General features: G+C 42.4%; 1 protein-coding gene across 1 annotated transcript in view; it reads right to left on the reverse strand.

The window, feature by feature from the left end:
* LOC124795396 (carboxypeptidase B-like) overlaps positions 1-24906 on the reverse strand; it is a 146214-nt gene that overhangs the window by 21070 nt on the left and 100238 nt on the right. Inside the window, exons 7-8 of the mRNA XM_047259411.1 lie at positions 14094-14239; positions 6443-6499 (exon numbers count right to left, since the gene is read on the reverse strand). Of these exons, the coding sequence (XP_047115367.1) occupies positions 6443-6499; positions 14094-14239 (203 nt within the window). The remainder of the gene's footprint in view (positions 1-6442; positions 6500-14093; positions 14240-24906) is intronic.

Here is a 24906-nt window from a genome sequence, read left to right on the forward strand (position 1 = left end):
CTAAAAAGTCCCCACTGGGGTGAGAAAAAATCAAACGGAATTAAAATAAACAGACTGGCTTTGCCGACGATTTTGCAATACTTTAAGAAAATCTAACAGAGCAAGTTTCTCAAACAAATCTTCTGTAAATAATAGCAAAACATAAAATTCATGCACCATAGAAACACAAATAGATAAAACTGAGTGAGCTAGTATTTAAATATCTTGAAGAAACCATACAGCAGAATGGTGCAGTACACGTAAGACTCGATAAAATGGAAGGAGCATATGATTTGACAAAAAATACCAACAACATGAAATGTATGTCTAAAAATACAAAACTAAAACACTATAGCACAGGTTTGGACCTGAATGTTTGTATACATGTGAATACTTAACGATGAACTATTAGCTGGGCCGAGTAGAGGTACACAGAAGAGGAATTACTAGAAAAATAATGGGTGCAGTACAGACTTCAGGTGGTTATAAAATGATAAGTAATTAGGAGATCTACCAAAACATTCAGAAAATATCAGAAGTAATGGCAAAACACAAGTTCAGCTTTTTCTTTGGATACCACCACTGAATGAATGAGAACAGGCTAACGAAACAATATTGCAGTATTTCTGGAAAAAGAAATCAACAATAACATGGATTATAGAAATAAGAAATGAACTGAAAGGAAACAGCATCAAAGAATCAGAAATAAGAGACAGAAAACTTTATACAAATAAAATACTTAATTTAGAAGGCTTTCAAGGTAGAAGAAGTAAGAAATTGGGAACAGGGACAGAAGACAGGAAAATACGGGATAGAAATAAGGGAGTACTGGAAAAATAGAAACAACAAAGAATGAGGAGGAATTGAAGCTATTACGTGATCCTAGTTGGTTACCACGAGGATACTAAGTCAACTTTTCATAACTTCCATCGGCTTTTTTGCAGAATTATGTGCAGCTTAGAAGATCCTTTTTTCAAGATGACGCTCGTCAGTAAGATGCATTTACATGGGCCATATTTTACGTCTGTTTGTTGCTCAAATATTGCTATCGTCATCATTACCACCGTAGACTCAAATACAGACAAAATACGAAAGTCTATGAATGGTTCGGGAGTATTTCTGAGAGAACAGAACACACTAATGATTCAAACTCAAGCACAACATGGTTCATTCATTGCAACTAATCGTTCAGATTTAGTTTTCTCATTGCCAAATGTCTATGTACAACCATGCTTCTGCTAGTATAGTTTACCTTTTTATTCATAGCTCTGATTTTTCAACATCTCAACGTTGTGATGTGAGGACAGTAACATTAACGACTGTAAAAAGTATCAACAGAACTGTTCAAGGTGACTGAAAAAGTCACCATCATCGAAAAGTAATTACATGCAATAAGAATTTTATTCTATAACTACTCTCTACTTGGGAAGTGTAACAAAAAAAAAATGGTTCAAATGGCTCTGAGCACTATGGGACTTAACAGCTGTGGTCATCAGTCCCCTAGAACTTAGAACTACTTAAACCTAACTAACCTAAGGACATCACACACATCCATGCCCGAGGCAGGATTCGAACCTGCGACCGTAACAGTCGCGCGGTTCCGGACTGCGCGCCTAGAACCGCGAGACCACCGCGGCCGGCCGGAAGTGTAACAATGGATGATATGTATTGCCCAACAGAAATTAGGAAAAGAATTGCAACGGCAATAGAAGGATTCAAGAGGAAACAGAAATTACTTTTTGGACCACGAAACAAATATCTCAAGAAACGCCTTGCCAAATGTTACATCTGGAGCGTTGCACTATATGGTGCGGAGACCTGGAAATTGCGGAAGGAAGATGAGAGAAGATTGGAGGCACTGGAGATGTGAATATGGAGAAGAAGAACGGAAAAAGTGAAATGGGGAGACCGAATAAGGAATGAAGAAATATTAAGAAGAGTTGGAGAAGAAAGAAACATGCTGAAAGTCATCAGAAAGAGAAAACTGAACTGGATTGGACATTGTTTGAGGAGGGACTGTTTATTGAAGGAATGGTGGAGGGAAAAATGCTAGACAGTATCAAAGGAGACAAATATTCGGAAATGAAATGACTGGCTATGGACAGAGAAAAGTAGAAGAGGCTTAACCCATGACAAGACCTGCCGTATGGCAGAATACCGTACTACTGCTACTACTATAACCCCACATACATTGTTTGTAATCTACGTTCAAAACAGTTGGACTGTTATGTAACACATGCACGATCTCCCTTTGTCACGTTTGAGGCCACTTTGCGGATCGCGTTGTCGATGATGTTGACAGTATCAGTTGTTATGTTAATCTTTAGTTCCAAGTGAGTGAAGCCTGTTTTTATAGACCCCTTCTTTACGGAAACCTCACAAGAATAAGACATTGAACTGTGATTCTATCACCAAAAAATTCTCTTAAGAAATGAATTGTTTCATTTGGTGTGATAAGTGTCACTGTCCTACTGCAATCAAGATAACTTTCATCTGTCTCGAGAAGTGAAATAAACAGTGTAATGATGTCTTGGTACACAATGCTGTTCACCATAGTTTTTAAGAGAATAGGGCCCGCAACTCGACAACGCTATACGGCGCACAGCACTCAAATTTCCTGATAGTGCAAGGTGTTTTCATGAAAGACATGTGGATTTTTTGTTGATTTAAATCTTGTACGCTGAGGAGACGTAAGTCATGGGACACCTAATATCGTGTCAGATCTCCTTTCGCCCGGCGTAGTGCAGCAACTCGACGTGGCAAAGACTCCACAAGTCGTTAGAAGTCCCCTGCAGTAATATTGAGCCATGCTGCCTGAATAACGTCCATAATTACGAAAGTGTTGCCGGCACAGAAATTTGTGTACGAACAGATCTCTCGATTACGTTCGATGGGATTCATGTTGGGCGATCTGGGTGGCCAAACCATTCTCTCCAGTTGTCCAGAATGTTCTGTAAACCAATCGCGAACAACCGTGGATCGGTGACATATCAGCCTTGTTTGGGAACATGGGTTCCAAGTATCCGAACATAACCATTTCCAGTCAATGATCGGTTCAGTTCTGTGCAAGCACATCCAACACCATCGTGGGGCCACCGCCAGCTTGCACAGAGCCTTATTGACAACTTGGGTTCATGGCTTGGCGGAGTCAGCACCACACTCGAACCCTACCATAAGCTCTTACCAACTGAAATCGGGATTTATCTGGCCAAACCGCGGATTTCCAGGCATATAGCGTCCAACAGATACGGTCACGAGTCCATGCAGGGCGTTGTAGGCGATGTCGTGCTGTTAGCAAAAGCACTCGCGCCGGTCGTCTGCTGCCACAGCCCCATATGTTCATCATACGTACCATATTGATTTCTGCGGTTATTTCAAGCAGTGTTGTTTGTCTGTTAGTACTGTTTGTGCTGCTCTCGGTCGTTAAGTGAAGGCCGTTGGCCACTGCGTTGTCCCTGGTGAGAGGTTCTTCCTGAAATTTGATATTCTCTGTACACTCTGTATTCCACAATGATTTCCGAAATGCAGTGTCCCATGTGTCTAGGCCCCAGCTACCATTCCGCGTTCAGAGTCTTAATTCCCATGATGCGGCCATAATCACGTCGTAAACCTTTTCACACGAATCACCTGAGCACAGATGACAGTTCCGCCAACGTACTGCCCTTTTATAGCCGGCCGGGTTGGCCGAGCGGTTCTAGGCGCTACAGTCTGGAACCGCGCGACCGCTACGGCCGCAGGTTCGAATCCTGCCTCGGGCATGGATGTGTGTAATGTCCTTAGGTTAGTTAGCTGTAAGTAGTTCTAAGTTCTAGGGGACTGATGACCTGAGATGTTAAGTCCCATAGTGCTCAGAGCCATTTTTTTTCCCTTTTATACCTTGTGTACGCTGTATACTACCCTCTGTCTATGTGCATATCGCTATGCTTTGACTTTTGTTACCTCAGTGCATACTAACTATTCGTGCATGCGCTAAGATCAGTGAAGAAAACATGGCCCATTTCGGGTATTCCATGGATGTCGACCAAAACCATCCGACGCCTTCAATTCCTGCACCCGCCGAACATTATATGCACGAAATTTTTACGTCTGAGTCGCTTTCTGGACACTACGAAGCCAAATCTGGGAGTGAACAGGTAGCCTACTCAATCTTTTGGACGGTGAACGCAAAGTCACACCCCTAACATCAGCCAGTTTCGCGACCGTCAAAACTGGCGGTTCCTGGTCCTCTTCTTGTGTGCAGCTGATCCGCTCTACTAGGAACGAGCCATCAATCTCGGTATTATTGAACTGTTCGACACTGCTGCATCAGGATTACCCATGCGTGTACACCAGCGATCGATTGCCAAAATATTGTTCAACAACGATATCTCTTGTTTATCAAGCAATGAACTGCGCTGTAGTACAGAAGTCATGTGGTCTGTATCCGTTATTCTGTGTGATACAAGAAATATTTTTGCGAGGTGCGTCGTTTTTATGGCCAAGAACTAATTAAAGTAAATGCATGTGATGTTAATTCCCTGGAAGCTTTCACAGTTTTGCACAAACTGTTACCAATAAGTCTTTAGAAGAAAAATCATTTCATTGTAATTTACAAAGCTTGCTTTTTAAGTATCCTCTCAGAACTAATTGTTGTTCGTTTGAATAAATAATAATTTTTTCGCTCTAAATTTTGTTAGCTCGCAATATGTGCACAAATTTCTTACTTCTCACTGAGCAGCCGTTATCTGGACTTTCATTTGAAAACTAAGAGCTGACTGAGTTTTAACTCTCGTACAGTCATCACACAGAAAGCGTCATTTTCCCATATACGTACACACTTTCGGCAAAACCACAGTTTTGAACATTACGATACATTGCACCCGAAGTTTACAATATTTACTTGCACATCTCACAGAAGTTGTCAGAATTCTGCTCCTCCCATGGCCTATTATTCGCCGTTGTGACCACCAGTTAGTAGCATTGAAGGCTGTGAGATTGCTACAGTTGTACCACCGTGATCCTCAGCTGAGACTGATTCGTACTTCTCTCTACTTCCGCTCGCAATTGAAGGGAATCGACGACCATTCCTCGAAAGAAATATGAGGTTACTTTACTCACTCTTTGTCGTACTCCGTTATTTCCATTTTTTTCGACGTCCTATTCAGTTGTGGTAAAAGCATGAAAATTAACTGTGCGTTTCTTATATGAAAACTGATTGCCCATGATTTGGACACCAATATCAATTTTAATGAAATCTGTCGGGACGCACTGTTATGACACAGAATCAACCGAACAGTGGAAGTACTTCATTTTACAAAAAGAAAGGTCATGAAATAGAAGAACTAAGCCTTTTATAAATATATCACAGTTCATGAATTTATTAAAATTTAACTTCTAAGACTACCTCATTTGGAAACGTATTTGTTATTTGCAAGATAAATTCTACAATTGAAAATCCTTCGTCGCATGTTGTAGATTGAGAATCCCGAAGCCACTACTGCATGTAAGATGGTCTCCCTGAATACCAACATTTATCCCATGGCAATGGAAAAACGTATAAAAAGATAGAAAGCTGACAATGTGTACAGGCCACTGAGACATTCACGTAGCCTTTAGCTACATCATTACAATCCGACAACGGTAATACTGATCAGTCTCCTTTGACGCACATCTCATACTTTTTTTTTGAAGCGATAAATTATAATATAAATGTGCTATGAAGTCTTTCCTGAAATTATTAGTCCCTTATAGTCATCTATGGAATTGAAACGCGGATGATAAATTTTGCACACAAGATGAGACTAAAAACTCTTAAATTTTTCATTTCAAGGTAGAATTCTCTATATTACACAGGTATTCGGGTAACAGATTAGAAGAGACTGAACCGAATGAGAGATAAAAGAACTGAAAGAAGGAATAGGTCCACAGAACATACCTCGAAGCACATACCTCGAAGGACATACCTCGAAGAATCAAAAATTGTTAATTTGGTAATGGTGGAAAGTGCGGGGGGTGTTTCGGGGGGAGGGGGGAGGAGACGTATTGTATTTGTTGGAGTAAACAGATTGAGATTTGCCTGTGTTGCAATATTTATACAAAGAGAAGACACACGAAACAGACTACAGAAAAAAAATGAAGAATGGTTGTTAAATCTACTCAATGCTTGGCAACATTCAGAGTCAAAAACCTAATGCGGCCTCCAATAATAAATGACTCTCGTTTACTGTGACGATATAACCAGCAGATGACAAAACTTAAAAATTTAGAAATCAGCGTAGATAATTAACAACGTTAGCTTTCTCTGCTAGATTTCACAAGAATGACAACGACAGCCAATCTAAATGCCTCTGGAAAACAGAAACACGGAAAATGCAGAGAATTCAAAATGTTAAGGAATAACAACTTAGACGACAGTAATTTCTTACTTTTTTCAAATTTATATGATCTTTTTTTATCTCACAGCTGATAGCTATTTAGCACTTACCAGTTCATCTACGTTGTCAGGATAATCCGTCGTCCAGCCCCACGGGTAAAGGAAGAGCTACACAGAAAAGAAGTTCAGTATATAATTTACAATAAATATTTCATGTACCACTACACAACAACAAAAATTTATGACAGCTGACAGCTGAGAAATGAGGTGCCTATCTTTAAATGGAAAATTCATAATACCTTTTGTTGTGTTAATGAGCGAATGGCATTGGTGGGCGGGAGACCCCTCGCGGGCGGTTCGGCCGCCGCTCTACAAGTTCTTTAACGCCACTACGGCGACTTGCGAGTGAATGAGAATCAAATGATGATGAAAGACACACAACAACCAGTCATCTCGAGGCAGGTGAAAACCCCTGGCCCCGCCGGGAATCGAACCCGGGACCCCGTCCGCGTGAAGCGAGAACGCTACCGCAAGACCACGAGCCGCGGACATTTGTTATGTTCAAGATGAAATATTCGTATAAGGTGTCCAACCGGAATTTTCTTCATGCGTTGATCTATCGCCCTGATGAATTGAGTACATGAAACAGCTATTTTCTGCTAGGTTGTTGTAGTCATGAGTTATTTTTATTTTTTGCACGTTATGATTTACTAATTTCGACTTTTTTTATCAGTTTTAAGTAGACCTCCGTAATTGAAAAATATAAAGAGAATTGGTGGACATAAGAATGTCACAGAATTGTCGCGTTATACAGTAACTATCTACTGTAAGAACAACAATTAAAACATGATCGATTAATAATCGTTCAGACTAGTATATTTTTGCATACTTATGTTCGTTAAATGTTCTAACCAACTGGCATAGTCCTGAACGTACTATGATTTTACGATGTTCTGTATAAGAACTTAGTTACATGTGGAATAGGGCCTATACCGTACAGTTTGAACACTTATGAACACAAAGTTGAATTTGTTAAAATAGCATGATTGATAGTACACTACTGTGAATAATGGTTATTCAGTGACATTTTTAACTGCTGTTTTTAAACTAAGTGAATTTTGAATTATGTCATTTTTTGTGTTACTTTAAAATCCATTCTCTCTATTTCTTTTTTCCATTAATCACTTCCGTACCTCTACCTGATAATGACGAAATAGACAAACTGACCAAACGAGATGGAAATTTGTGGTAAGTTCTTATGGGACCAAACTGCTGAGGTCATCGGTCCCTACTTCATCTAACTTAAATTAACTTACGCTAACGACAACACACATAGTCATTTTTTGGACAACATGGTTGTGGAGATGAAGCAGCGATTAGAATGATTAATCAATTATTCAAAAACAGTCTTCATTGCATTTGTGATTATTATACCGCCAATCGGTTTCAAACCGACGTAGGGGTCAGGAACCTGCCGTCATGTAGACAGGAGTGACACCACCAGCAGTCGACCAATGGTGTAAACGCTCAGAAGAAAATTGACACATACCCATGCGCGAAGGAGGGCTCGAACCTCCGACGGGGGGCGGGGGGGGGGGGGGGGGGGGGAGCCGCGCGGACCGTGACAAGGCGCCCCACACCCCGCGGCTACCCAGCCCGATGAATGTGAAGGATGACAATGAAAAACAAGAGTAAATCAGGCTTGCTGAAAAAACTGGGGTCAAGTAACTTATCTAATCGGAGTTATTAACAACAAAATTGAGAAAAACATTACTGTATTAGGAAAATACCATGTTTTTATCGTTGGCGTAGTATAACGGTAGCGGGTTCATTATAATTATTGTTTCCATTTCCTACAGAAGCTCCTTTATTTAATTCCCAGCAATGAGAACACGTGCCAGTAACTCACATACGAAAATGTATCAGAGATGAAAAGGAAATTTGAATAGGGATCTTTGGGAACAAGCCGACGTAGTTCTAGCGAAACCATATTACATCAGTTTAGAGAAACGGAAGTGTAGGAGAAAGACTTTGCGACACTTCCGCTGGCTCCATTATATATCCCACGTACAGATCACATGAATAAGATATGTAAACTTTTTCGTTAACAGAATTGATTCTTAACCCATAATTGGGAAATGGACTATTCGAGTTCTGACCTATTCTATTGAGACAGGGTCTTCTCAGCCAAGTGCCAAGAAGCTGGGACGTTGTGAGTCCCACTTGGGAACACTTTGGCAGAGGATTTCGAGTTCCTGGGATTTGGTTTACAACGAAACGGGAAGCTCACGGAAGCCTTTGTCCGAATCGGGAACGGACCCAATTATTAATTCAGTTCTGGGGCAATATGCTTAAGGCAATTTTTTTTCTTTTAAACCATCAGTCTTCTGACTGCTTTGATGTGACCCGCCTCCAATTTCTCTCTTCTTACAACCTCTTCATCTCAGAGTAGCATTTGAAACCTACGCCATCAATTATTCGATGAATGTACGCCAGCCTCTGTCTTCCCATACAGTTTCTACCCTCTGCAGCTCCACTTAGTAGTATGGAGTTGTTCCCTTATTTCTTATCGTCCTGTCCCTTCTTCTTGTCAGTGTTTTCCATACGTTCCTTGCTTCGCTGATTCCGCGGAGAACCTTCTCGTTTCTTGCCTTATCAGTTCACCTAATTTTCAATATCTTTCTGTAGCCCCACGTCTCAGATGCTTCGATACCGTTCTTTTCCAGTTTTCCCACAGTCCTTGATTCACTACCTTACAGTGCTTTACATTTACAGAATTTCCTTGCCTGTGCCACTATGCTTTTTATGCCCTTCTTGCATCTTTCAACATGCTTTATTTTGCTTCCAAGCTAGAAGAACTCCTTAACTTCGTCCACATCGTCATCAACAGTTTTGATGTTACTGTTATCGCTAATCTCGTTGCTGTTATCACTCATTACAACCGTCTTTCTTCGGTTCATTCTCAATCCAAATTCTCTACTCATTAGAATGTTCATTTCATTCAGCAAATACCGTAATTGTTCTTCACTTTCTCTTGAGAACAGCAATGTCGTCAGCGAATCTCAGCGGTGATATCTCTTCACACTTAACTTAAATCCACTCTTGTATCTTTCTTTTATTTTCATCATTGTTTCTTCTACATTAGATTGGACACTAGAGGTGAAATACTGCATACCTGTCTTATACCTTTAATCCGAGCACTTCGTTCTCGGTCTTCCATTCTTACTGTTGACTCCTGGTTCTTGTACTGTATACCATCCGTCTTTCCCTACAACTTACTCCTACTATTCCCGGAATTTCGAAATATATTGCATCATTTCACATCGTCAAACTCTTTTCAGTGTCGACAAATATTATGTACATCTCTTGATATTTCTCAAGCCTTGCTTCCATTATGAAGCACAGCAACAGACTTGGCTCGAGGGTGCTCTTACCTTTCCGAAAGACAAAATCATTTCACTTTTTCTGCAGATCATTTTGTCAGCAACTTCCAAGCATGAGCTGTTAAGCTGAATGTGTGACAGGTCTCACATGTATCTGCCCTTGTTTTCTTCAGGATATTTAGACGATATTTTTCTGAAATTTTGACGGTATTTCTCCAGTTTGATAGATTTCACGCACAAACTTAGATAGCCTTATGATTCTCATTTCTTTCAATTATTTTAGAAGTTCCGAAGGAACGTTATCTACTCCTTCTGCCTTATTTGATAACAAGTCTTGCAAAGCTTTGTTGAACTATGACTAATACTGAATCCCCTATGCGTCCACATCGAATCTCGTTTCCTGTTCTCTCATGTCATCAGACTGTTCTTCCCCCTTGTAGAGACCTACAGTGTACTCTTTCCCCCCTATCTGCCCTCTCCTCTGCGCTTAATAGTGGAATGCCCATTGCACTCTCAATGTTGACGCATTTACTTCTTAATTTCACCGAAGGTTGTTTTGGCTTTTCTGTATGCTGAATTAGTCTTTTCGACTAGCATTTTTTTCTGTTTCTTCACAATTTTCCTAAACCCACTTCGTTTTGTTTTCTTTGCACTTTCCATTTATTTTACTGCTAAATGATGTGCATTGCTGTATCCCTACTGTGTTCCAACATTCCTTGGTTTGTTTACATCCTGTAAAGTACGTGGTAGTTGTTATCTGTTGCAAAGTTTGTGCAGTGTTGTAGAATTAACATAACAGGGAAACATAAATTATGTTTTCCGGGGTAATGTGTGCACTAGGGAAAAAAACACATGGATGCTAATAGTTCCACACAATGGCCCCCACAGTGTTACGAACAATTATTAATAATATGTACAATCTGAGGGTAAGTCGCTATGTGACTCAAAACCAGTCATGGTATCCTAAAAATTTAACTATCACAAACTGCGTTTGGTTGTAGCTATTTCTGGAAATGTTTATCCATCACAGTTGCAACGATCATCTTTCATAATGGGTAAAACCTTTATTTCTTCTAATACCAAAGATTTCTTCGCACATACTTTGCTTGTGACTGTGTTTTTCTGTTCAACTTCTGTGATCGCCCTTTTTAGAGATGTCCATTCCTGCTCAACTAGCCGGCCGTAGTGGCCGAGCGGTTAAAGGCGCTACAGTCTGGAACCGCACGACCGCTACGGTCGCAGGTTCGAATCCTGCCTCGGACATGGATGTGTGTGATGTCCTTAGGTTAGTTAGGTTTAAGTAGTTCTAAGTTCTAGGGGACTTATGACCACAGCAGTTGAGTCCCATAGTGCTCAGAGCCATTTGAACCATTTAAACCTGTTCAACTGAACTGTCTGCTGTGGTATTCGTTATCGCAGTACGGAAGAATTTCGGGCGCATCTCATCATTCCTCAGTACATCAGTATTCCACATCCTTCTCCTGTGATTTCTGGATGGTGTATTCGAAATTACTAGCTGTAGTGTATTGCGGAACTGAATTAAGCTTTCTCCTTTCTCATTCCCATCAGCAACTCGATATTCTCCGGTAATTCTTTCCTTTTTTCCTTCCCCTACAAATACGTTCCAGTCCCCCAGGATTATTAGATTATCATCTCTCTTTACATACTAAATTCCCCTCTAAATATTCTCGTACTTTCTCTACTTCTTCATCCTCTCTTTGTGACGTCGGCATACATATCTGAACTATTGTTGTTGGTTTTGGTTTGCTGTCAGTTCTTATGTTAACAACTCTCACTGAACTAGTCACGGTAACTCTGTCATATCTTCGTAGCGAACCATGTTACCGTCAAACCATTTTTTGCTGGTGTTGATATTACCCCACATCCAAATGACCAGATATCCTTCTTACCGTTACACTTTAATGAACCTCACTTAACCTAGACTAAACCTCTGCATTTCCCTTTGTAGATTTCCTAGTTTCCCTGGCAGTTCAAATTTCTGACATTCCACGCTCAGATTCGTATAATGTTACTCTTTCGTTGGTTATTCAGTCTTCTTCTCATAGTCATTGCTCCTTTGCTAGTCACCAAACGAGGGATTAATCCGGAATCTTCTGCCAATGAAGATGGTACTTTTTCAGTTACAGGCCACTTGTCCTGTGGACGTATATCGTTGTCTTTTAACGCAGGTATTTCCATTGCCTTCTGCATCCTTATGTCGTCTATTATTGCTGATTTCTCCGCCTTTTATGGGTAGTTTCTCACCATAAGGGCAAGGGGATGCTGTGAAACTCTCCGCTCTTCTGTCCTCTTTGACAAGCCCCTTGGCAGAATGAGGATGGCTGTTTACACTGGGGGTCATCGGGCGCCAGTGCTGATGATTTTTACTCAAAATTTAAGCAGTGGTTGGGATCGAATCCCAGACCCAAGCAGTTTTTTGATTGCTAGCCTAGAGCATGGGTCTGGTCACAGAAACATATACAGTGTGTTACGGGTAGAGATACAGATATTGTGATCATTCGTACCTAAATATATACCAACTTCACTATATAAGGTGTTTTTTTTGTCTTCGTCTAGCAGTCTTCCCCCAGAAACATCACTTAATTTACTGCCTGATGTTCTCTGCGCGGTCGTAAGAGCACTGTGAAGTGGACTGTGTCTGTCAGTATAGGCTTTCCGTTTGGCTCCATGCATCCACATTTCAGTATCTGATTCGCTGCCTAGGGAGAAAGAAACTTTAATATCCTACTTGTTACAAACTTTCTTGGAAGTACTAACCAAGCTGAAAACATACTACTAGTAATAACTGTAATTAATAGTCTGCAAATTAAGCAAATGCTGATGTAATGTTGTTCAATACATAATCCTCAGTCATTATTAGAAATATCCGCAATTATATCTCTAACATCCTGTATAAGTGTATGTTTATTTATTAATCCAGCGATCATCCTGTAATGATATAAGATGTATCAGTGTAATAAAATGATAATAAATAGGTCACTATATACATGTGCACAGAGTATATGAGGATAGGTGGTCAACCGTAGCCTTGATGAAGGAATAATCATCCTGACATTCGCCTGCAATGATATAGCAAAACCTGCATCAGGATTGCTGAACAGAGCAAACTCCATCCTCTCCAATATACAGGGTGATTCAAAAAGAATACAACAACTTTAGGAATTTAAAACTCTGCAACGACAAAAGGCAGAGCTAAGCACTATCTGTCGGCGGATTAAGGGAGCTATAAAGTTTCATTTAGTTGTACATTTGTTCGCTTGAGGCGCTGTTGACTAGGCGTCAGCGTCAGTTGATGCTAAGACGGCGACCGCTCAACAGAAAGCTTTTTGTGTTATTGAGTACGGCAGAAGTGAATCGACGACAGTTGTTCAGCGTGCATTTCGAACGAAGTATGGTGTTAAACCTCCTGATAGGTGGTGTATTAAACGTTGGTATAAACAGTTTACAGAGAATGGGTGTTTGTGCAAAGGGAAAATTTCTGGACGGCCGAGAACGAGTGATGAAAATGTAGCACGCATCCAGCAAGCATTTGTTCGCAGCCCAGGAAAATCGACTCGCAGAGCTAGCAGAGAGCTGGAAATTCCACAATCAACTGTATGGAGAGTCCACATTGGCACTTATCTGTCCGTAACTACCTGAACGTCAACTACCCGAGGCGATAGATCGGCCGCCAGGCAGCCCGTGACAGAGCACTTCATCAGTGGCCTCCAAGAAGCCCTGATCTTACCCCCTGCGATTTTTTCTTATGGGGGTATGTTAAGGATATGGTGTTTCGGCCACCTCTCCCAGCCACCATTGATGATTTGAAACGAGAAATAACAGCAGCTATCCAAACTGTTACGCCTGATATGCTACAGAGAGTGTGGAACGAGTTGGAGTATCGGGTTGATATTGCTCGAGTGTCTGGAGGGGGCCATATTGAACATCTCTGAACTTGTTTTTGAGTGAAAAAAAACCTTTTTAAATACTCTTTGTAATGATGTATAACAGAAGGTTATATTATGTTTCTTTCATTAAATACACGTTTTTAAAGTTGTGGTATTCTTTTTGAATCACCCTGTATATACATACACTTCGATGACTTACATGACGTGTGCACTGCACCTGTGTCGCTGCCGATCGCAGACGGAACGATCGGTAGTAACTTCGTATTCTACAAAAGATTAAGAGAAAACGTAAATAAATAAACATTTTCCCCTCGTGCAATACGCGAATGGAATTCGACAAAAAGCTGCTAGTATTGACATGTATATACTACTCATAGGTTTGCAGGGTACACGTGTACATGCAGACGCAGTGACTGAACCCCTCGCTCTCCATCGACGTGGGCAGTGAGACGGCTCGTGAGCGACACCTACCTGTCCATAAGAGTGCAGGGTGAGGTAGAGGCTGATGGAGTCGTTGTTGGCCCTCAGGAAGGCGGCGTGGTTGCGCGCCTCTGGCTCTGAGAAGGGCGAAGGTCCAGCGAACGTCTCCGAGCACGGGTCGGTACTGGAGCCCTCACCTGCACCACACACAATGCTACATAGGTACAAGGCGAATCTTTTAACATAAAAAAATATCTTCCACTGCCGATCCGTGAAAATTTTCCTTAATATTCCTGCTATTTCAGTTTATTTCTGTATATTTTCTCCCAATAATGCAGACAAAAAGTAGAAGCAGGTCGACTTCTCAGGTAAAACTTCACTTCCACGTTCATACGAACTGTAATACGTTTTACACCAAGTAAGAGAATTAAGAAACGCATATCTACCTCCCTTCTGTATCTACACATAGAAATATAACACGTATGAGGTCCCGTCAAAGGAAATCCATTCTTCATTTTATTCAACTTTTCTAGGGCACTATGAAACTGAAATCTTTTCTATTCCATTAACACCCCTTATCTAAAAGCGAAAGTATCCACAGTGCTTTTTAGAAACTTGGGCAGGCGCAGGCAGGGGATGCCAGTAGTGGTGGAAGCTCCTACTAGATCGGAAAGTGCAGTCTGATAACTGAATATTTGGTGAACGAATTCTAATCTCACGTAACTAACAAACTACAGCTAGCGAGCTTGTAGATAACATGTTACTTCAGCACGGCCGGTAATTCTACAACTATAGAAGTTCGAAGTGAGTAGTTTCTCACTAGGCTAGCGAAAAGGAAGTAGTCCCATAAACTATGGGTCGACCAAAACAAAACTACTCCGATATCATACTGCCAGAAATAAATCTTATAAATTAAAAACAAAAGAGTAAAAAGTGTATCGCAATAGACAATGTCACTTACACTGAAAATGTAACGTAAACTACATCTGCCATGTGGAAATTATGTGTCAGTCCCCTCACAAATTGTTTGGCATTATTATGCCAATTGCAGCTATGTTTTCTCCTAACATCTTTATTCTCTTTATCTTGAAACCCTCTCAAAAGCAGTTTTTAATTTTCCTTTTGCGGTTCTAACTGTTGATTCGCAAACGGTTTCGCATTTGTTGTCGACAGCAGGTACGGCCCGCCTCTGAAAGTGCGTCTTCGTCTGGCCGGAATGATGCCAGTCAGGAAGCGACTTATTCACATGGGAACTGGAAAGTATCCTGTGTCAAACGTAGCTTTTTGTAGGTGTCATTGTCATTGTTATTATCAGTCCTTGTCGTTTCCGAGACTCTTAGTTTCCATGCCACTTTATTCTCCTAAAGTTCCTTTTTTTGGGGGGGGGGGGGGTGCTTTACCCCCATATGTGCTACACTCTCCTTTGATCCACACCTCGGTCCTACCCCGTGCAAGTCAACGTTGCCTGTGGGTTTGGTATCAGCGGTAAATGAGGCTGGCAACTCGGGATCTGAATCCAGCTTCCAATAATCTGTTTCCGACACTTCATGGGGAGACTCTGCCAAACCTTCGCGCGGATTTCAGCCGTTGACATCCGTTTATTCGTCACAGTACAGCAGTTCTACGATCTTCTCGTCAAGGGACTTGTGCCTACACTTCTTGCCATGCTGCATTGAATACGTCTCGTCCCCATTCGTTGTGTATTCATTGCACTGCAGCCAAAGATGTGTGCAACCCGTCGATATGATGGTTCCCATGCGTGGGATAAATCCAGCCTCAGCTTTTCTGTTTTGTGTTCCTTTCTAGATAAGTAAGCAGTTTCAGCATGCAACACGTCACGTCCATATCGTCCATATCCGATTTGCTGTCACGATTCACCGTCAGCATGCTGCTTAGAACTACGATGACGAAAAAAAATCGAAGCACCAAGAATGAGTTGTGTGAAATAAACGAAAGTTGGTACGCGTATTTCCACATCTGAAATATGATGTCTATTCAGATTTCCGTCCCGTCGCATTAGACTAGCGCTAGTAACGCTGCTATGAGGATGCATATGAGGTTTGCTTAAATGTACGCTAAAATGGTCGTGAGCGTTAGTTACCTTTGATATTGGAAGTGGCGAGCTGATGTCAGCCAATAACGCGCTTAAGGTGACAAAGACGCCATTATTAACACCTCACTGAGTTTGGACGAGATCGTGTAACAGGGCCACGAGAAGCTGGTTGCCCCTTCTGCGATACTGCAGGAAGACTTGGCAGGAAAGTAGCCACTATATATGACCGATGGCAACCGTGGTCACAAGAAAATACAGTCGAAAGAAGACCAGGGTCCGGACGGTCACGTGGCACAACCGAGGGGGAAGGCCACCCTGTTCGACGCATAGCTGTCGCGCATCTTACTGCAGCTGAAGCTGCAGTTTCAGCAGAAGCTGCCACCACAGTGACACAAGGAACTGTTGCAGATCGGTTACTTCAAGGACAGTTCTGAGCCAGACCCCCTGTAGCATGAAATCCACTAACCCTGAACCACTGCTATTTGCGACTTCAATAGCGTCAAGCCAGAACTCATAGGAGAGCAGGGTGAAAGTCTGTTGTCTTTTGTGATGAGAGCTGCTTTTGCCTCGGTGCCAGTAATGGCCGTGTGTTGGTCAGAAGAAGGCCAATTGAGGACCAGCAACCAACCTGTTTGCATGCTAGACACACTGGAACTTTACCTGGAGTTATGGTCTAGGGTGCGATTTCGTGTGACAGCAGCGGCACTTTCGTCGTTATCCCACGCACCCTGTCTATAAATTTGTACGTCAGTCTGATGATTCGATCAGTTGTGTTGCCATTTATGAACAGCATTTCAGGGGATGTTTTCCAACATGCTGTACAAAACGTCGGTTTGTTGCCTTGGCCTGCTCGACCACCAGATCTGTCTCCAATGGAGCACATATGGAACATCATCAGACGAAAACTTCAGCGTTATCCGCAAACAGCACTAACTGTCCCTGTATTGACCGACCAAGTGCAGCAGGTATGAACTCCATCCCACAAATCAGCATCTGATTCCTGTACGACACAATGCATGTACGTTTGCATGCTTCTATTCAACATTCTGTCGATTACATCGGTTATTAATGTAACAGCATTTCACATTTACAATTTCTTATCTCGCGCCTACATTAACCTGTGACCTTACAATGGTAATCACTTAAATATATTACCTAGAGAAATGTATTCCCGAAACTTCATTACTCTACATTAATCATTGTTTGGTGTTGAGATTTTTTCCGTCAGTGCATATAGCTGCTTAGCTGTCGCAGCCTGTCTGCCTAGTGCTAGGGCGCATCCTGCGCTGGAAACATTGTTAGTAAAAAATGGCTCGTGTTCTCAGCAGATTTTAATGATTTCGCTGTCATGCTGCTGTTCTGGGGTATTCTGCCTGCGCAACATTAACAGTCGTACAGCAACAAAAAAGAAAAAGAAATAACGAAAACAGGACAAATACTATTGTGAACATGGTAAATTAGCAACTGCTACACTATTGCAAAACCTGTGTTTGTAGTTGAGTAAATATATTTACTAGGAATGGAGAGCATTGTGAGATAAGCTTCGCATTAAAATGACTGATATCTGTTCATGTGATTTTATCTGCTGCTTAAATATAACTGCCGACTGGTTGCGTCAGAACTCTGCAACATTGTTTCATATAACGTATAAGAAATAGCACGTTTTAAACCATTCAATCATTAAAATTCTTATTCATATTTTACCTGTAGGAGTTAAGTTTTCTTATAACTAATGCTGATAAAAATAAATCCCCGAAAAGGCAATTCTGGAAAGTTACAAAATGTGCAGTAAACTCGGCGTATTTTCACACTTTCGAAATTTCAACAATTGCTGCTGCGTTGATTATTGCACTGCATACTTAACGAGAAACACACAATGGAGTTTCAAATGTGTTTAATTTGAGAACTGGCAGTCTGTCAAACTGAGACCTTTAGGAAAGGAGGAGGATAAGGTCAAATAACCTTTCCCAAAATTACATATATTTTTCTGAAGTCTGTATTGATACGTTCTTCATACTACGATTGATTAGGTAATAGAATTTTCTCCCTCCCCAACGCCCCCCCCCCCCCCAAGGACTAAGCCTTCACGTGGGGCTCAGTACTCAACGAACCAGACAACCAATGTGGGACAGTCTGTTTCTCATACCTGGTCACTTGGTGACAGGAGAGAGGAATTAGTCAGTAATGTTGGAGCTGAGATGAAAAAGATCAAGGGATTGAGGCGAATGAAAATATTAATCTCAGCGGTGAAGGTGGACGAGTAAGTTTCTTCTGATTCCTCAACGGTAGTAATGTGAAGAGGACGGACCTCAGTACAGTGGATCTAGCGGAAGTGACAGTCCACCAAGTAAAACAAAAATCCACGTCGTGTCTGACTTACAACAAGCGGCTACATGGTCAGTGTCTCTCTACATGCCGATGGCGGCTGCAAAAATCAGTACCGTCTGTTAGCAAAGTGGTCAGCTACGATAGGCGTATGTTCCCATATTGGGGGAGGGGGGGGGGGGGGGGGGGGGAGTGGGGGCTGTTAAGACTCATCTGTCCATTCGATCAAAGATGTAACATCCCACGAAGGGGCTAACACCCCATCCTAATTTAATTTCCACCAAGACGTGATGGTAAACACTGAACGGAAAGTACTCCAGGAGCTAAACAATCCTTCGTCACTGGAGACAGTGATGCAACTAAGCCGTCTGATTCTGGAGAGCCTAGAACTTCACGTAAATATGAGTCGGTGCTTCCTAGAACTTCTCGCACGGCCTAAGAAAAAACATTTGCTGGGCACACTGAACATCAACACTTTACTAAAGACTGGGAAACTTAAAGAATTGACGGACTTGTTAAACAGACGCAACATACTCATACTGTTCAGGAAACCAGATACGGTGATGAGAACACATTTGAATCAGAGGGCTCCAGGATCTATAATGGAATACCGGCCGTAGAGAATAAACAGAAAATCACAATGCTTGGAACAGGTTTCATGGTCAAACTGAATCTAATAGATTCCATAACAAATTTTGGGTCCGCATCGAAGCGAATATCACTTCTCTCGTTTAGATCAGCAAATAAGAGCTATGCCATCACAAACGCACAAGCACCGACCAACAATGACGACAGAAAAAAATCCAGAAAATGTTGAAAAATTTTGAGAGAGACTAGAAAATGAGTCATCAAAAATACCAAAGCACCATATAAAACTACTCGTATGAGACTTCAGCTCAAAGATCGGCAGAGAAAAGAAATATAAGGCAATAATAGGAAATTTTCCTACTCACAAGCGCACCAATAAGAATGGAGAAAGGCTTATCGTCTTCTGAAGACAATTTCACTTACAACTAATGTCTACCTTTTACAGAAAATTACCTAGGAGAAAGAAGATCTGGTCGTCTCCTAATGCACATGCTGCAATAAACAAACAAAACTAAAGAGAAATCATGAACGTACAGGTCTTGAGAGGGCTAGGCAGAGATTTGGACCATTTTTAGCAGAAATGAAAGCCAAATTTCAACCTAGGAAAACAAACCCCAAAATTTAAAAAGTCCATAGAATTGACACAAGATTTCTGTCAAACAGCAGGAAGAAATTCGTTAAAAACCTTCACATAAAGAAGATGGAAAACTGGTATGAAATCAGAGATGCAATCATAGGAACGGTGAAAGGACAGAACAACCACGAAGAAGAAGGAAACATAGGTTGTGGAATAAGATATGTGACGAAGCGATAGAGCATAGACTAACTGCTTGGAAAAAATTGAACTCCTGAAGAAAGGAAAGAGACTGGAACACATTCACTGAGATCAGAAAACAGACATCAAAAATTATTCGAACAGAGAAACGGAAATATGACAAAAAACGATTAGAGGAAATAGATACAAATTTCAGACAGAACAACACCAGGAACGTCTACAAAGTTTTCAGAGAAGAAATAACGGGTACCAAGCCGATGAACCTACACTTCAAAGATGCAACAGGCAAACTGATTACCAACAAAGCATACAACTGTGAGTTACAATCAAAATACTTCAAATATTTTCTAAACTGCGTGGAACTAACACAAGGACTAATTTTCAGACAACTTCAAAAGGGAAATTCACCTTCGGAGCCACCGTCGCTGCATCTAATTGAACAATACATTGGCCAGCTGAAAAACAACAGAGCGCCAGTTGAAGTCGGGATATTAGCTGAGATGTGGAAACTCGGAAGGAGGCGGGCAGCTGAAACCATGAAACCATTTACGAGGTTATTAAAGATTGCTGGGAGAAAGGAAGAATACCTTAATCATCAGCTACATAAGTAGTGTGACAGAACAAACACCAGCATTTACCGACACCAATCTCTGCTCCCAGTCACATACAAAATTATATCCAAAGCTCTACAAAATAAAATAGAAGGTCAAGCAGATAACACAATTGGCGAGTACCAAGCAGGGTTCAGAAAAAACGGATCGTGCCCAGAGCAAATTGTTAACTTAAAAATTAGCCTCAGGGTCAGGACAATGCGGAACCTTAACAAAGTTGTTACGTACACTGATTTCAGAAAAGCCTACGATTCTATAGACAGACAGACAGTATTCCCAACACTGGAAGAAGGAGGTATCGACAAAACCAACAGACAATTAGTCGAACAGACACTCACAGACAAAACTTCAAAAGTTACATTTGTAGGAGAAGTTCATAATCAACACAGGTGTTCGGCTGGGAGATGGGATCTCTCAGATTCTATTCAGTCAGGTCTAAGACAAGGTCATGAGAGACTAAGATAAAGAACTGCAAGAGAAAAACATCGAAGGAGTTGCTTTAGGACAAGGAAGAGGAAGATTTGAGATGAAATGTCTCGCCTTTGCTGATGACATTGCAGTAATTTCTAAGGACAGAACAGATGCAAAGATAATGATAGAAACACTTCACGAAATTGCAGCTAAAACCAGATTACTACACTGACCAGCCAAAACATTATGACCACCGGCCTATTATCCATATAAACCAGTCCAGGTGACAGCAGCGTCACCTGGTGAGGAATTATTGATAGACTCTGGCACGATGCATTTAGTATGAATGAGCGTGCTATCCGTGTGTAGAATGGTGAAGGCGCCCGATATACACTCCTGGAAATTGAAATAAGAACACCGTGAATTCATTGTCCCAGGAAGGGGAAACTTTATTGACACATTCCTGGGGTCAGATACATCACATGATCACACTGACAGAACCACAGGCACATAGACACAGGCAACAGAGCATGCACAATGTCGGCACTAGTACAGTGTATATCCACCTTTCGCAGCAATGCAGGCTGCTATTCTCCCATGGAGACGATCATAGAGATGCTGGATGTAGTCCTGTGGAACGGCTTGCCATGCCATTTCCACCTGGCGCCTCAGCTGGACCAGCGTTCGTGCTGGACGTGCAGACCGCGTGAGACGACGCTTCATCCAGTCCCAAACATGCTCAATGGGGGACAGATCCGGAGATCTTGCTGGCCAGGGTAGTTGACTTACACCTTCTAGAGCACGTTGGGTGGCACGGGATACATGCGGACGTGCATTGTCCTGTTGGAACAGCAAGTTCCCTTGCCGGTCTAGGAATGGTAGAACGATGGGTTCGATGACGGTTTGGATGTACCGTGCACTATTCAGTGTCCCCTCGACGATCACCAGTGGTGTACGGCCAGTGTAGGAGATCGCTCCCCACACCATGATGCCGGGTGTTGGCCCTGTGTGCCTCGGTCGTATGCAGTCCTGATTGTGGCGCTCACCTGCACGGCGCCAAACACGCATACGACCATCATTGGCACCAAGGCAGAAGCGACTCTCATCGCTGAAGACGACACGTCTCCATTCGTCCCTCCATTCACGCCTGTCGCGACACCACTGGAGGCGGGCTGCACGATGTTGGGGCGTGAGAGGAAGACGGCCTAACGGTGTGCGGGACCGTAGCCCAGCTTCATGGAGACGGTTGCGAATGGTCCTCGCCGATACCCCAGGAGCAACAGTGTCCCTAATTTGCTGGGAAGTGGCGGTGCGGTCCCCTACGGCACTGCGTAGGATCCTACGGTCTTGGCGTGCATCCGTGCGTCGCTGCGGTCCGGTCCCAGGTCGACGGGCACGTGCACCTTCCGCCGACCACTGGTGACAACATCGATGTACTGTGGAGACCTCACGCCCCACGTGTTGAGCAATTCGGCGGTACGTCCACCCGGCCTCCCGCATGCCCACTATACGCCCTCGCTCAAAATCCGTCAACTGCACATACGGTTCACGTCCACGCTGTCGCGGCATGCTACCAGTGTTAAAGACTGCGATGGAGCTCCGTATGGCCGGCCGAAGTGGCCGTGCGGTTAAAGGCGCTGCGGTCTGGAACCGCAAGACCGCTACGGTCGCAGGTTCGAATCCTGCCTCGGGCATGGATGTTTGTGATGTCCTTAGGTTAGTTAGGTTTAACTAGTTCTAAGTTCTAGGGGACTAATGACCTCAGCAGTTGAGTCTCATAGTGCTCAGAGCCATTTGAACCATTTGAGCTCCGTATGCCACGGCAAACTGGCTGACACTGACGGCGGCGGTGCACAAATGCTGCGCAGCTAGCGCCATTCGACGGCCAACACCGCGGTTCCTGGTGTGTCCGCTGTGCCGTGCGTGTGATCACTGCTTGTACAGCCCTCTCGCAGTGTCCGGAGCAAGTATGGTGGGTCTGACACACCGGTGTCAGTGTGTTCTTTTTTCCAATTCCAGGAGTGTATCTGAATTTGACCGAGGGGAGATTGTGATAGCCCAGAGGCTCAGCACGAGTATTTCGGAAACTGCACGACTTGTCGCGTGTACGAGGAGTGCTGTGGTGAGTGTTTTCAACGCGTGGCGAAACCAGGCTGAAACCACGTTCAGATGTGCTGAGGTTGGGAGGCCACCTCTCATTACAGATGTCAGACGTCGTAGGCTGGGCAGACTAGTAAAACGGGACTGCGGCGAACTGTGGCGGAACTAACATCGGGTTGTAAATGCCGGACAGTACAAGTGTGTCTGAACATACAGCCCACCGAACACTCCTAGTTAATGGGCTTCGTACCCGACGACGCATGCATGTGCCAATGTTAACAGCACGACATCTGCAACTACGACTAAAATGGGCACCTCATCATCGACACTGGATATTGGTGCAATGGCAGAACGTTGCATTGTCTGATGAATCCCGATACCTTCTTCATCATGTCGATGGGAGAGCGCGAATCCGTCGTTTTCCAGGACAACATCCCTTTGACACCTGTATTGTGGGAAGGAGGCAAGACGGCGGCGGCTCCGTTATACTATGGAGAACATTCACACGGGAATCCATCCGTCCAGCGGAGCTCGTGCAAGGCGCCATGATGGCCAAGGACTACTTTACACTGGCTGCAGACCGCGTACATCCCCTCATGACGATCATGTTTCAAGAAGGCAGTGTCATTTGTCAATAAGATAATGCGCCATATCACATAGCCAGGAGTGTGATGGAGTGATTCGAGAAACAAAGTGGCGAGTTCAGATTGATGTACTACCCCCTCCCCCACCCAATCGCCAAATGAACTCAATCGAACACATCTGAGATGTGACTGAACGTGGAGTCAGAGCTCATACCCACACTCCCCGAAATTTACGGGAATTGGGTGACATGTGTGCGCAGATGTGGTGCCAACTGCCTACAGCGACCTACCAAGGCCTCATTGCTTCCATGCCATGACATGTCACAACTGTTATCCGTGCCAAAGTTGGACATACAGGCTATTAGATAAGTGGTCACTATGTTCTGGCTGATCAGTGCAATATCGCATGAGAAAACGAAATATACGGAACATAAACACAACAGAGTAAAATATATACAAACACAACATGCAAACATCGAAGGAGTTGATAAGTTTAAGTATTTGGGAGAACAGGTACAATCAAATCGATTAGATAACACCAGAAGTAAGGAAAGGTCGAAGAAAATGGAATTAGCATACATACTCACCCAAAACCACTGTAACAAAAGATCAGTATCATGCCAGGCAAAAATTAAACACCATGGAACAGTAATTAAACCGGAATCACTTTACGGATCTCAATGTCTAACACTGAATAAAAGATTTGAAGAAGAAGAACTGGAAAGAAAGAAAGGAAAATACTCAGAAAAATTTTAGGATCACAAAAGAACAAAGATAACTGGACGAAGAGGAGAAATGGTAATCTATACAGATACATTGAAACGATCGCAGACACGATCAGAAATAGGAGATTAAAGTTTCACGGCCATATTTACAGAATTAATCACAATATGGTAACGAATAAAATTTTTAATTTCATTTCCTAATTAAAAAACACCACCGGATGGCTGGAAGAAACAAGAAAGGAATTGAGAAAACCTAACGTCTCAGAAACACCATACAGAGCAGGGGAATTTTCAGGCTACTGATCGACAGTGCAAAATTTCCTTTCCAACAACAAAATTTACAACCTGGAAGGGTGATGTCAAATGAACAGAGGCAGGCCATCAGCCAAAGCACGAAGAAATTCTCTGAAGATAAAAAGAAAAAGATTGTGCCTTTGTCTTACGTTCCAAGCGGTCTACAATTGGCCATATTCTGTAATTTTAAAAAAAATTATAAAAAGCAATTTCATAACAGAATACTTTGGTTGATTTTTTTTTATATTTTTCCCAAACTTTCTATTTTGCTTGTTTAAATTTTTGGTGTGTTTCATGAGATTGTCGTGTATGGAAAGTCGTATTTGTTACAAGTAAGTTTCAAACTAAAATAACTATAAGTTACTGAAATATTAGCTTAACCCTTAGTGAAACATTTA

This window comes from Schistocerca piceifrons, chromosome 4 (assembly GCF_021461385.2).
Source record: "Schistocerca piceifrons isolate TAMUIC-IGC-003096 chromosome 4, iqSchPice1.1, whole genome shotgun sequence".
In the NCBI taxonomy this organism is placed as follows: Eukaryota; Metazoa; Arthropoda; class Insecta; order Orthoptera; family Acrididae; genus Schistocerca; species Schistocerca piceifrons.